This window comes from Schistocerca cancellata, chromosome 2, assembly GCF_023864275.1.
Source record: "Schistocerca cancellata isolate TAMUIC-IGC-003103 chromosome 2, iqSchCanc2.1, whole genome shotgun sequence".
In the NCBI taxonomy this organism is placed as follows: domain Eukaryota; kingdom Metazoa; phylum Arthropoda; class Insecta; order Orthoptera; family Acrididae; genus Schistocerca; species Schistocerca cancellata.
Window position 1 is genome coordinate 300998768 of NC_064627.1, and position 13848 is coordinate 301012615.

General features: G+C 41.3%; 1 protein-coding gene across 1 annotated transcript in view; it reads left to right on the forward strand.

The window, feature by feature from the left end:
- The first annotated feature begins 3764 nt into the window (after positions 1 to 3764).
- LOC126161674 (GTPase-activating protein) overlaps positions 3765 to 13848 on the forward strand; it is a 134952-nt gene continuing 124868 nt past the window's right edge. The window contains exons 1-3 of the mRNA XM_049917679.1: positions 3765 to 3893; positions 5585 to 5705; positions 6449 to 6650. Coding sequence (XP_049773636.1) covers positions 3773 to 3893; positions 5585 to 5705; positions 6449 to 6650 — 444 coding nt within the window. The 5' untranslated portion in view covers positions 3765 to 3772. The remainder of the gene's footprint in view (positions 3894 to 5584; positions 5706 to 6448; positions 6651 to 13848) is intronic.

Below are 13848 nucleotides of genomic sequence, written 5' to 3' on the forward strand. Positions count from 1 at the left end.
TCTGATGTTTGACTGCATGGGAATGCGAGGGCAGGCATTCTCGTCCTCAAGGTCCCGGTCGACCACGTCTTACCAACACAAGGGAGAATCGCCACACTGAGCACCAACGACGTGGTAACCCTTCACATCTGCGCTTGCCATCCGAGTAAAAGTAATGGACTGCTGGCAACATTCTGTGTCATCCCGCATCAGTCGTTGGAGGCTATCACCAGCCGAACTAAGAAATTACCGTCCCATATGTAGGTTGGTGCGATCACAACAACACGAACCGCTGCGTTTGAAGAATGATGCCGTTAGCAAGAAGCATGGAATGCTGATTAATGGCGTCGCACTGTATTCAGCGATGAGTCGCGGTTATACACTAGCCTGGATGATCACCGTTGACCAGGGCATGCTTCCAGTGTTTTGGAGAGTTACAGCGGCTTTACTCTTGGCATCATGGTATGGGAAGCCGTAGGGCAGGGGCGGGCAAACGTTGCACGCGGCTCATGAGCACACAGCGCTGCACGTGTGCTGCTCGCGTGCAATCGTCGAATGGGGCAGTGGCGACAGCTGGCAGGGTGCGGCAGTGTAGTACCAGGCTAAGCTGTGGACGTTGAAGCGAAGCGACCACTACGTAGTGAACGTTGTATTTCAAGAACCGGAAAATGCAGAGTGAATCAAGGAAACGAAGAAGTGGAGATTTGCTATCTTTTAAAAAGGAATTGCTATCTTTTAAAAAGGAATGGGAGAATCATTTTTTCTTTGTGCAAAAACGTGAAAATTCGAAATGACAGTATTCTCGCTGGTCAGCGGAAGTTTAATATTGAACGCCATTATAATAAATTTCAATATGTTCCCGTACTTAGTGCAATAAAAGAGGAAATTCTCAAGCGATTTGGGGATATATCATACTTATCCTAAGGTTTGAATAGTTCTCGAGACAATTTGCTGTTTCTGTATATGATATTCATCCCAGTTTGCAAATGGAATTAACAGATCTACACTGTAGATTCTACAGCGTAATTCTCGTATGAGAGTAAGTTCCTTTTGGCAAGACGTGTAATAGATTTTTATCACAACTTTCCACAGCAAGAGTTTCCTCGTCTCCATCGCGAAGCCGCGAAGATAATATGTTTGGCTCGACATACGTTTGCGAGAGATTTTTTTCTGTTATGAAAATTAATAAGTCTCGGTTAAGAGTAAACATCAGTAATGAAAATTTACGTAACTGTTCGCGTTTGTCTATATGTAGAAATTTTGTTCCAGACATTAAACGTATTGTAAACTCCACCTGTGATAATTAAATACAACGTATCGTAGGTAATAGGTACTCTTTCAAACCATGATTTCTTTCAAGCACTCCTACTAACCTTATTCCTTCATTCAATAAAGCAGGCCAGGAAACAAAACGCATTACAGAGGAAGAGGCGGAGAGACGGTATGGTGGGGAGGTGACAGAAGCCGGTGGCCAGCTTGCCCCTGTGTGCAAGCAGAACACCTGTTTACTGCACACGTGCAAGTGCACCGCACACGTGCAGGATTCCTGCCCGCCCCTGCCGTAGGGTATGACTTCAGGTCACGGCTGGTAGTGACTGAAAGACGGTGACGGCACAACGGTGCGTCACGAACACCGTGCGTCCTCGTGTGTTACCTCTAATGCCACAGTACTGTGGTGCCAGTTTTCAACAAGACAATCCTCGGCCACGCATGACACTTATCTCTATGGACTGTCTGCGTGATGTTGGGGTACTCCCGTGGCCAGCAAGATTCCAAATCTGCTCCTGATGACACGTATATGAAACCAGCTCGAGCGTATTCAAGTGCCAGCATCCGGTACATCAAGGAGCAACTGCAGCAGTTATGGACCATCTTACCTCAGAAGAGGATACAACGGTTTTAGGACACCATTTCAGCCGAATCACTGCATTCGGGACCTCATTTGGATGAAATAAGCTATGGAAGGAGTCGATTTTCCGCGAAATCAAACTGATTTGAAACTCCCAGTGCAACGGTTATTGCGCGCCAGTTGTCCATAAGTGTAATTTATCTAATCTGAAAATCCCAACTGACATCGTAATACACTTGCACTGCTAAAATTCCATTAGCCGTTATTTTAAAAGCTCTACGATTTGGCCAGGTGAGGTGCCAAGCGTTTGAGTAGGTGTCAGTGGGGATTTGAGGCGAGAGAGAGCTTTCCACTGAAAATATTATTAGAATAATCCTATAAAAATAATTTCGTCTATGTCTTTTACGATTAGTGGATCCCGCGGATCAGTATTAAAAAGAAGACATCTTTGTTATAGATTTTTGTGATGAGGGCTCCTAGACCTGCGTAGCCTGTGCAGAAATGCGGTCCTGATACTTAATCTGTATGATTCTTCATGTACTGTTACATATAACATGTTCTATATAACCTTGTCACCATAATTCTTCATATATGTTTCCAACTATCAGAACAACATTTTTGCAGTTGGTATTATGAAGGGGGTAAGTATTTTGTTGTATAGTCTATACTGGTAAAATTTCCCGGCTATTTCTTTCCAAACAATGACTAGTGTTTGATTAAATAGAAACTGAATAATAATGATTCTACAATGGCGAATTTTGTTGCTCATTTTTTGTGAAATATGTCATCTGTATCGAGCGATGAGGACTGCAACATATTTGATATTACAGCCTGCTCCGAAAGGAAAAGTAAGAGAAATTATAATGCGTTTAGCCTTCGGTAGGTAAAAACAGCAGATAGTGTGACAAGGCTCTTGTCAGTATAGGCCGCCGCTGTGTCTTAAACCACTCTACCTTAATTTTGTTTTTTCTTCTCACAGAGAGTATTTTCTCTTCACGTGTACATCTTCTCTCTCTCTCTCTCTCTCTCTCTCTCTGTGTGTGTGTGTGTGTGTGAGAGAGAGAGAGAGAGAGAGAGAGAGAGAGAGAGAGCGAGAGTGTGCGCGCGCTGGCGCGAGAGATGTGGTGTGGGAAGAGGAGGGGAGCTAGGAGAGGTAGCTGTCACGCTTCTGAATTCATTCACGTTGCAGAAGCTGGACATAAACATCTGCCAAACGCAAGTAGCGGTTCCGCATCTTCTTTACGAAGCATGTTTTGTGCCGGTATCTTAGTAAAGTTACTAAAGGGAACAGGAAAAAACCGCAAGGAAAGTGGCAATATGTGTCAATGTGTGTCAATTGCGCTTTACGAAATCGTCTTTGATAGCTAAAGAGACGGATTATGTGCCAGGTGAATGTCTTGAAAAAATAGTTCGTCCAATCAATTATAATTTTTTTTTAAATCTTCTTGCACAAAGTTAATGACCAGACACCTGAGACAATGTTGGTAACCAGTTTAGTATAATTTTCAGTCGCGCACTCTGTAAAATAAAGGATTGTAATGTATATTACTGTTCAGACATTAACAAAGCACATTACTAGCAGTGAAAGAGGAGTCTCATTCATAAAACCTAACGCAGTAGATAAGATTCAGATAAATCATTCTCACAGAGGAACTGCCGTCGCTGGTAAATATTTACAGGTACATGTTCAAAGAATAGCTCCTTTCTTGACACAGAATAATCCCAAGGCGTCTTATCAACAGCGGAAATCCAGTGTAAGCAAGACGCCCGATCTGCTTGCCCGTCCCCTTCTTTATCTCTCCGGCCCCCTGCCCTGCTCTCCCTCCACCAAATCTGTTTCCGACCATATACGTAAAATTGTGGTGAAGGGAAGTTGCGACATGCAGGAAGTAGCCTACCTCCGAGGGGTTATGAGTACTCTCCCTCCTCCCCGCAACTCATCCCATGACCCAACAGCACACGCCATTCACTCGTTCCGTCGCTCGCGTTTGTCATTCGGGATGGAGCAACATGGCGGACGTGAGACATGAAGTACGGGTTGAAGAGCGTTTAAAAATAAAAATCGGTAAGTTATTTAAACTGTTAAGAGTATCTTTATTCAATACTGTGAAGTTTAAAGCATGAAGTTCTGTCTTCCTTGTCCAGTCTGTGAGGTGTGTGCTTCGGTAAACGGTTATCCGTTTCATTAATGTTTGTCAACATGATATTTGAACAGGTGGTGCGAATAAGATAAACATAAGCGTGTAAATTATTTTCTGAAGTTGTGAATCAGAACGCAGTAACGTTTAGAAACAGATCCTTACATAACGAAGGCTTTCAATAATTATCAGCTTCGATTTCGCTTGGTTAGCCGTGTTAGCTACGGTGTGTAGACAAGCTACTACTGTACCCGTCCATTCATACGAGTACTTCAGTAGTCAAAATCTCTTTATCAGGAAGTCATACATAACATAATATCACGTTATTTCATAAACTGTATTAATGGTAAAATTAAGATCCGAGAGCCAGACCTTTTACAAGATAATGGTTAACTTTTTACAATTGGGACATGTATGAGAGTGATGATAAATGCCGTCCATTCATAAGTGTTGATTGACTATTGGATTCCCAGGAAATTACTGAATGAACGCCTTGCTTCCTTTCGATGATGAATGAAGTGTAGCAAAAAATGAATAATCATTAGTAATGTTACTAGGCTCATACTTACTGCTGCACCAGCATTTTGAATTGATGTTATCTGTTCTGGGAACTTGTTGACTGTGCTGTTGTATAACATTTTATATTAGTTATGAATTATCAATTGGAGTGTAAAGCATGCTTTATAAAAGATACCATATCCGTATTTCTGATATTTCTGCTTTGTAAAAAGTCAGGTTCCAGGTACTAATCCATGAGATGACAAAAATCCAAATCAGAATAAATAATGGAAGGAAATTTTAATGTTTACCACATCACATGTATAAGAATCGTCTATATAATTTGACTTCTTGGTCAGGAGAGTGGAGGTCTGAGATGTGTAAACAGTGTGATAGTTTACCATAATGTTCTCTATAAGAAAACTGAGGACTGGAGAGAGAAGACTTTTGTTAAGATATTACGTACATTGTCAATGTTTCGAATGTTTTTCACTAACTACGATTAGTTCATTGCACATTTGTTGCTTAGCATCTGAATTTCTTATTGTTAACATGGAACATACAGTTTAGTTATCAGGAACAACTTATTTCTTTTGTTTATTTGGCTCTGAATTAACACGTGTGTTAAGTTGATTGTCTGCGTAAAAACGTCTGTTCAAATCAAAATAAACAATGGAAGGAAATTTTAATGTTTACAAGACCTCATTTATAATGTTTGCTCAACAAGTCCTTTATTGAATAGTAGCAGTTGTCAGTCACAAATGATACTGTATACTCCTCTGGTTTGATTAAACCACAAGTATTTAATTGCATCTCATTCCTAGAATTAATGTGCATTAGAGCTGGAAGTCTTTTTTTTTCCAGTTGTGACTCAATCTTGTAGACAAATGTCATATATATGAGAATCTGTTAGTTACCAAACAGTTTGGGCAAATGATACTCATAAATTGTATTCTTTGATTATCTCCACTAGGTAAACATTACTGTACTAAAAATTGGTGTGTGTAAATAGTTGTGCACAGATGTACTGAAAGTGAATGTTATTTCAGTTTTAAAGTTTTTATTTATTTTTCAATCTGAATACTATTTGATCTTATCTACTCCATCACTTTCCTTCTAGGTGAAGCAAAAAATCTCCAGTGTCGTAGTCATGGTTCAGTTGGTCAACGTGATGTGTACTGCACATTGACACTTGATCAGGAAGAAATTTTCCGCACTACTACTATCGAACGAACTCTAAAGTAAGTATTTTAACACTAATCTGATGCTAGAAGACAAGTGCTATATTTAGAGTAAATGTCTGTTGCTACCTATATCTGATGGATGTTTCCAAAAACACTATTTCAATTATTTGATCATTTTTGACTGTTGGAGTTTAAATTAATTTGTGCTGCTCAGTTGATCAGACTTTACTGGATTTCATATTCAGCTTTTGCAAAAGAAAACAAAGCATATCATATATTGCCCATGTCATCTCATGATGGAAAAATTTGACATAACTGGCTATGTAAATGTATTATATTGCTTGATGACAGTGAGATATTAATAATTGTTTGTGCTGTACTATGTTGTTGTTATGTACCTCAGTGGAAGTGAACACAAACATATTTTTGTTACTAACGGCGGGAAAAGAAGTGCGTTAAATATTATATGACTGGAATAATATTAACTGTGATTAGCATTTAAGATTTTCATAACTCTGGTCATACTGACCAGTGTAGCTACTGTTAAAATATATTTTGCTGTTGATTCAAACTTTATCATATTGCCTGTATTTCATTCAAAGTTCAGGTGGTGCTAGAATAGTATTTCCGTTAAGCTAATTTTGATGTAAAGATGTTTATTTACCACTTTGTTGCAAGAATGAAACTGCCAACTAAGAAATTGCTCTTTTATCAAAGTAAATGTCAAAAGTTAGTGTTCTTTTTTTTTGTAACAGTATCAGAGTTATTTTATGCACATTAACAAAATCTTGTTTTAACAGCCCCTTCTTTGGTGAGGAGTTTCAATTTGAAGTACCAAGAAAATTTCGCTACTTGTCAGTGTATGTTTATGACCGGGACCGTCATCTGAAACAGGACAAGGTGCTGGGGAAGGTAGCCCTGAAACGTGAGGAACTGAATAGCTATCACAATAAAGATCATTGGTTCCTCATTCGACCCGTCGATGCAGATAGTGAAGTTCAGGTATGTTGCTAATTTTTAAATTATCATTTTTATTGTGTGCCTTGTGAGAACCAATATTTTAAGAGTACCACACTTACATGTGAGAATTCTTACCAAACACTCTTCTGTCGTTTATTGTCATTATCCTGAAAAAAGGAGCAGAAAATTTTCTTTATAAACTAAACTTTGTTCTTACCCTCCCCCCCCCCCCCCCCCCTTATGCACACCCTTCTATTAAAAGTAGCACTGTTTCTTCAGTAACGCTATTGTAGTGATGTGGCATCTGATAAGCTACTTACAAAAATCACAAGTGAACATTTTTCTCGAGTACTTCACGTTCTGCCAGCTGTGAGAATGTCTGGATTAATTGCTGGTATAATCTTGTGGTGCCGTTCTATAGTCTTCAATCAGTAGTGGCACTTTCATGTTTTATGTTGTACATAAATGACTGCAAATCACTGTTAAGACTGACAAGACTGAAGGAGCTTCTTTGGCTTCATGTTACCATTCTTCATACAATTTTGATTCAAGACGGGCAAGTTGACTACTATGTTTGATAATTGCCATGAAGGGTGGCAGGTATCTTACTGGTTTCTCAGAACTACACTATGTGACAAAAATATCTGGACACCCCCAAAACCATACGTTTTTCATACTAGGTGCATTGTGCTGCCACGTACTGGCAGGTACTCCATATCAGCAAAGTCAGTGGTCATTAGACTTTGTGAGAGAGCAGAATGGGGCGCTCCACGGAACTCACGAACTTCGAATGTGGTCAGGTGATTGGGTGTCACTTGTGTCTTACATCTCTACGTGAGCTTTTCCACACTCCTAAACATCCCTAGTTCCCCCTATTTCTGATGTGACAGTGAAGTAGAAATGTGGAGGGACACGTACAGCACAAGAATGTTCAGTCTGACGTTGTCTGTTGACTGATAGAGACCGCCGACAGCTGAAGAGGGTTGTAATGTGTAATAGGCAGACATCTATCCAAACCGTTACACAGAAATTCCAAACTGCATCAGGATCCACTGCAAGTACTATGACAGTTAGGCGGGAGGTGAGAAAACTTGGATATCATGGTTGAGTAGCTGTTCATAAGCCACACATCATGCCGGTAAATACCAAACGACGCCTCGTTTGGTGTAAGGAGCGTAAACATAGGACGATTGAACAGTGGAAAACCATTGTGTCGAGTGACGAATCACGGTACACAGTGTGGCGATCCGATGGCAGGGTGTGCCCAGTGAATGTCATCTGCCATGTGCATAGTGCCACCAGTAAAATTTGGAGACAGTGGTGTTATGGTGTGGTCATGTTTTTCATTGAGGAGGCTTGCACCCCTTGTTGTTTTGTGTGGCATTATCACAGCACAGGCCTACATTGATGTTTTAAACACCTTCTTGTTTGCCACTGTTGAAGAGCAATTTGGGGATGGCGATTGCATCTTTCAACACAATCAAGCACTTGTTCATAATGCATGGCCTGTGGCGGAGTGGTTACACGACAATAACATCGCTGTAATGGACTGGCCTGCACAGGGTCCTGACTTGAATCCTATATAACACCTCTGCGATGTTTTAGAATGTCGACTTCATGCCAGGCCTCGTCGACCGACATCAATACCTCTCCTCTGTGAAGCTGTGAAGAATGGGCTGCTAATCCCTAAGAAACCTTCCAGCACCTGATTGAATGTATGCCTGCAAGAGTGGAATCTGTCATTAAGGCTAAGGGCGGGCCAGCACCATATTGAATTCCAGCATTACCGATGTAGGATGCCACGAACTTGTAAGTCATTTTCAGCTAGGTGTCCAGATATTTTTGATCACATAGTGTATATTGGTGTCACTCACTGTGAAATGTTTTGGGAATGGTAGGGAGTGTGTCAGTAAGTGATCCTAAGTAGTTAATCAGAGAGGAGCTGTTAGGCACTGTGAATGGTAGCAGTGAGTTGAAGGTGTCAGATTCATTGAATGAGGATTATATTGGCGAATGATAGTGGTCATAATGTCTTAAGACATATACGCCATAATAATGAATATAATTCTATTGCGTATATTATAGAGGTGAAGTTACATTGCAAAGTGATGTGATATGTCAACTTGCAACTAGATTACTAACATGATCATGGACCTTGCTACAGAGCAGTGTATCACCACAACCTTCGTTTAAAAAAATGGGGCTGGGGATAATATTGGAGCTGTGACAGTGACATTCTTGTCACATTTCCATTTTTTTCTAAGTAGATGTATGCAACACACACCAAAGCATTATGATATATTTAAATTGTAGTTGCAAAAAGTTTCGTTTAATGGAGTTGACAGCCATAATGCTTTGTATAAATGTAAGATTGCAGAACAAAAGCCCATAAACCTTGATGAGCAGCAAAACTATAAATGGAATGAATGAAATGCACTTCAGTGCCTTTATGCTTAACATTAGCATCTCTGTCCTTTGTTTACTTTTCTGTGTACACATTGCTGGCGAAAGTTTTGGAAAGAGGCACTGACAGGCAGACTGGATTTTCTGTGCTGCGCTTTGATCAGTGATGAACATCTTCACAAAGCCAATTGGAGGATAGTTTTATGTACACAATGAGAGAATGTGATGCATGGCTCTTGCCCAAATGAATGTAACATCTAATTTGCTTACAAAGTATGGTATTGTTCAATTTACATAACAGAAGAATCAGTAATAAATGTAAACTCTTCCACTGCTATGTGCATTTGTATGACACACATTGTCTTTTTCCATTTTCACCATGTGCATCATATTCAATCACTCAAGGGCTCATGAATATTTGCCTGTTCTGCATACACATCACAACTTTGTTCAAAGCAAATAGGTGCCACATACTACTGGCCAGTGACAAAAGTTCTGTGGTGTTGGTTATGTAGTGGCAACACCAGATGACAGTGGTTGTTACCTCATTATCTACATCTACATCCATACTCCGCAAGCCACCTGACGGTGTGTGGCGGTGTAGTGCCAGTACATGTTCCTCACTGGTACTGGTGTTTTGTTTACATACATGACATTGGATTGTGCTAGTTTTCAAAAAGACTTTGTGGATACACATGCAAGTTACGGATGATACGTCCACAGATGGGACGAACAAAGTTTCATCTTCCACCGACAAAGACAGTGGAAGTGAGCTGTCATGTGAAGGGGTGTCTTTTACTGATGGGGTCTCTACTTCACAAAAGAAGTGGTCTGATGTGCAGGGAAATGTAAACAGTTTTTTTTTTTTTTTTTTTTTTTTTTTTTTTTTTTTTTTTTTTTGGTAACTGTGGAGTGGTCAATACACTTTTTAGCAATCTACCTGCAAATATTTGTCCCACCAACGTTTACAATTTCTTCCTTGATGAAGAAATATGCAGTTTCATAGTGAAGGAAATAAACAGTTTGGGTGAACAAAAGATAGATATTTGAATAACTGCAGTAACATTGTGACAAAGAAAATGTAGATGAACATGATGAGGTGTTCAAAATTGGGAAGCTTGTGGACACACAATTCCACAAAGCTTTAACCCAGGTGAAGTTGTTTGTATCGATGAAACAGTGGTTCCATTTTATTAACGGTTACGCTTTTCTTCAGTACATTCCTGGAAAGTGTTTGAAATAGGGAATGAAACTGTATAAAGTGTCTGCAGTAGGTGGGTGTACTTAAATGTTAAAGTGTATTGTGGAAAAGTAGTTAATGCTATAGACCATTGAAGAAGGGGGAAATTGTGGTAGTGGAAACACAACACTGTGGCATGACAAGGGCATCATTTTTTTTCACAGCCAAACACAAGTTGAGCTTGTGGCAGTGAAAGCGAGGAGGAGTGGAAAATCCAAATGCAGTTGTGGATGACATTGCAGCCAAAAACTTAATTGATCTTTCAGATAAAAAAAAAAGCTACGACTCGTGCCTGATGAAGTCAGTGACGTGGTACTGCAATGTGGCTGAAGTACCACAATGTGGCCTTTGAATTGCTATTCAGTACTATGTTTGTAAATGCTCGTGCTTTGTATGTTCAAATTAAAAAACAAAAAATGGGTATCATAGCTTTCAGCAAAGTTGTTGCAGATGAGTTACTCGGGATTGATGATGTTCAGGAGACACCAGTGAATGAATGAGAATCACAAACTGGTTGAAACTGCAGTGAGATGTTGACGTTACCAGAAACTCTCCATAGCAGGTGAACAAAGGCATGCTATCAAGAATAACAAGCAGGTGTCATTGAAATATCAAATCTGTCCTCAAGACTTTTATGTGCATGGCCTGTATTTTTTTTCCACAATGCACAAATGTGTAAAAAAAAATTTTCGTTTTGATAATTAAAGCAGTTATATGACTGGTAGTTGGAGTTTTTATTTGCCATTAATAACGTCTTCCTAAGGTATATACACTCCTGGAAATGGAAAAAAGAACACATTGACACCGGTGTGTCAGACCCACCATACTTGCTCCGGACACTACGAGGGGGCTGTACAAGCAATGATCACACGCACGGCACAGCGGACACACCAGGAACCGCGGTGTTGGCCGTCGAATGGCGCTAGCTGCGCAGCATTTGTGCACCGCCGCCGTCAGTGTCAGCCAGTTTGCCGTGGCATACGGAGCTCCATCGCAGTCTTTAACACTGGTAGCATGCCGCGACAGCGTGGACGTGAACCGTATGTGCAGTTGACGGACTTTGAGCGAGGGCGTATAGTGGGCATGCGGGAGGCCGGGTGGACGTACCGCCGAATTGCTCAACACGTGGGGTGTGAGGTCTCCACAGTACATCGATGTTGTCGCCAGTGGTCGGCGGAAGGTGCACGTGCCCGTCGACCTGGGACCGGACCGCAGCGACGCACGGATGCACGCCAAGACCGTAGGATCCTACGCAGTGCCGTAGGGGACCGCACCGCCACTTCCCATCAAATTAGGGACACTGTTGCTCCTGGGGTATCGGCGAGGACCATTCGCAACCGTCTCCATGAAGCTGGGCTACGGTCCCGCACACCGTTAGGCCGTCTTCCGCTCACGCCCCAACGTCGTGCAGCCCGCCTCCAGTGGTGTCGCGACAGGCGTGAATGGAGGGACGAATGGAGACGTGTCGTCTTCAGCGATGAGAGTCGCTTCTGCCTTGGTGCCAATGATGGTCGTATGCGTGTTTGGCGCCGTGCAGGTGAGCGCCACAATCAGGACTGCATACGACCGAGGCACACAGGGCCAACACCCGGCATCATGGTGTGGGTAGCGATCTCCTACACTGGCCGTACACCACTGGTGATCGTCGAGGGGACACTGAATAGTGCACGGTACATCCAAACCGTCATCGAACCCATCGTTCTACCATTCCTAGACCGGCAAGGGAACTTGCTGTTCCAACAGGACAATGCACGTCCGCGTGTATCCCGTGCCACCCAACGTGCTCTAGAAGGTGTAAGTCAACTACCCTGGCCAGCAAGATCTCCGGATCTGTCCCCCATTGAGCATGTTTGGGACTGGATGAAGCGTCGTCTCACGCGGTCTGCACGTCCAACACGAACGCTGGTCCAACTGAGGCGCCAGGTGGAAATGGCATGGCAAGCCGTTCCACAGGACTACATCCAGCATCTCTACGATCGTCTCCATGGGAGAATAGCAGCCTGCATTGCTGCGAAAGGTGGATATACACTGTACTAGTGCCGACATTGTGCATGCTCTGTTGCCTGTGTCTATGTGCCTGTGGTTCTGTCAGTGTGATCATGTGATGTATCTGACCCCAGGAATGTGTCAATAAAGTTTCCCCTTCCTGGGACAATGAATTCACGGTGTTCTTATTTCAATTTCCAGGAGTGTATGTGTGCATCAAGAGTGATGCACATGGCCCTATAAAGATTCTATTTGCATCTTAAGATTAAAATGGACTGTGTGCATCATATTTGAGCACACCATATTTATCAGGTTAAAACCATTTTTTTTTTGCTTTTTCATGGATTATCAGATATACTGGCTTTAGTTTTTTAAAATAATGTGAAGGAAAAAAAGTCATGGCCAAAATGAAAAATTAACCAAAATGCTGCTGGTAGTAGAAGTGTGCAGAAAGATAGGAAAATATTTTTGTTCAGCACAAGTAACAGGATACAAATTACAGAGTACTTGAAGTTCAACATTGAATATTCCACTCCGAGGATATAAATATAGAGCAAAAATGGATAAAAACCAAAAGTATTATTCAGTATGGATTAGACCAGTATGTGCTCAGCAAGGTTTTGTGGGATGAGGAAAGACCTACTGTGGTTCAACGGCTTCATTAGAAAGTTACTTCAAAAAGCAGAGAGATCTTCAGGTCAAAGTGTAGCTGAACAAAACCAAAATGAGCATAAGGAGAGCAATGCGAGAAGCACTCAATTAATTTGCAATTAAAATTTTTCCATACAATCTGGAAAAAAACTCTTAAGAAGTTTTGGTCTTGCCGGAAGTCGCTAAATGTTTCTGAATCATCTGTTTAGTCACTCAGTGAACATGCTAGCACCAAAATGGGATGAAGCAGATGTAAGGCCCAAGTTTTCTAAAACAATTTCACAATGGACTATTGTAATATGGTTCAGTCACTGCACGTGTACTGAATTGAGAGATATTGAGGGAAGTGATGGCAGAATATTATAGATTTTCCACAGTCACCATGATGTTCTGCTATCATTGTTTTTTTTGTGTTAGTCTAGTGGCACATAGCATTGTTGTTCTGCCACACTTGTGGTAACTGGCCTCCCTGTGTCCCCCCAAGTAATTCATGTAATCCTTCAGCATTGAGATACTTAATACATCCTTGAAACTTATCATGTCATGGATCATGTGGCTTCTGCAGAAAATCGGTTTGGAACCCCATCGGTGAAGAACATTGCGTAGTCTTTTAATGATGCTCTTTACATTTGATAAGTTCACTTGGGGAAGCTTCTCTTCTTTGCTTTCTTCTCGTTTTGTTCTGGTTGGCTGTGGTTTATAATGTTGTCATATCTGTTGGTGTGAAAGATGTGGTATAGTGCACCTCAATTCTTCTTTTATATTATTAGTAACACTTATCCGGTGGGCACAGTCAGTCAGTGTATGAAGGACAGAATACTTCAGAATTGGATTATAGTGGTTCTCCTCACGCACATACTGGTTGGTGTGTGTTGGTTTCTGATTCACACTGTGTCCCGTTCAACCATTGGTGGTTCTGCATACCTCGACATCAAAAAATGGTACCACACTGTTATTTTT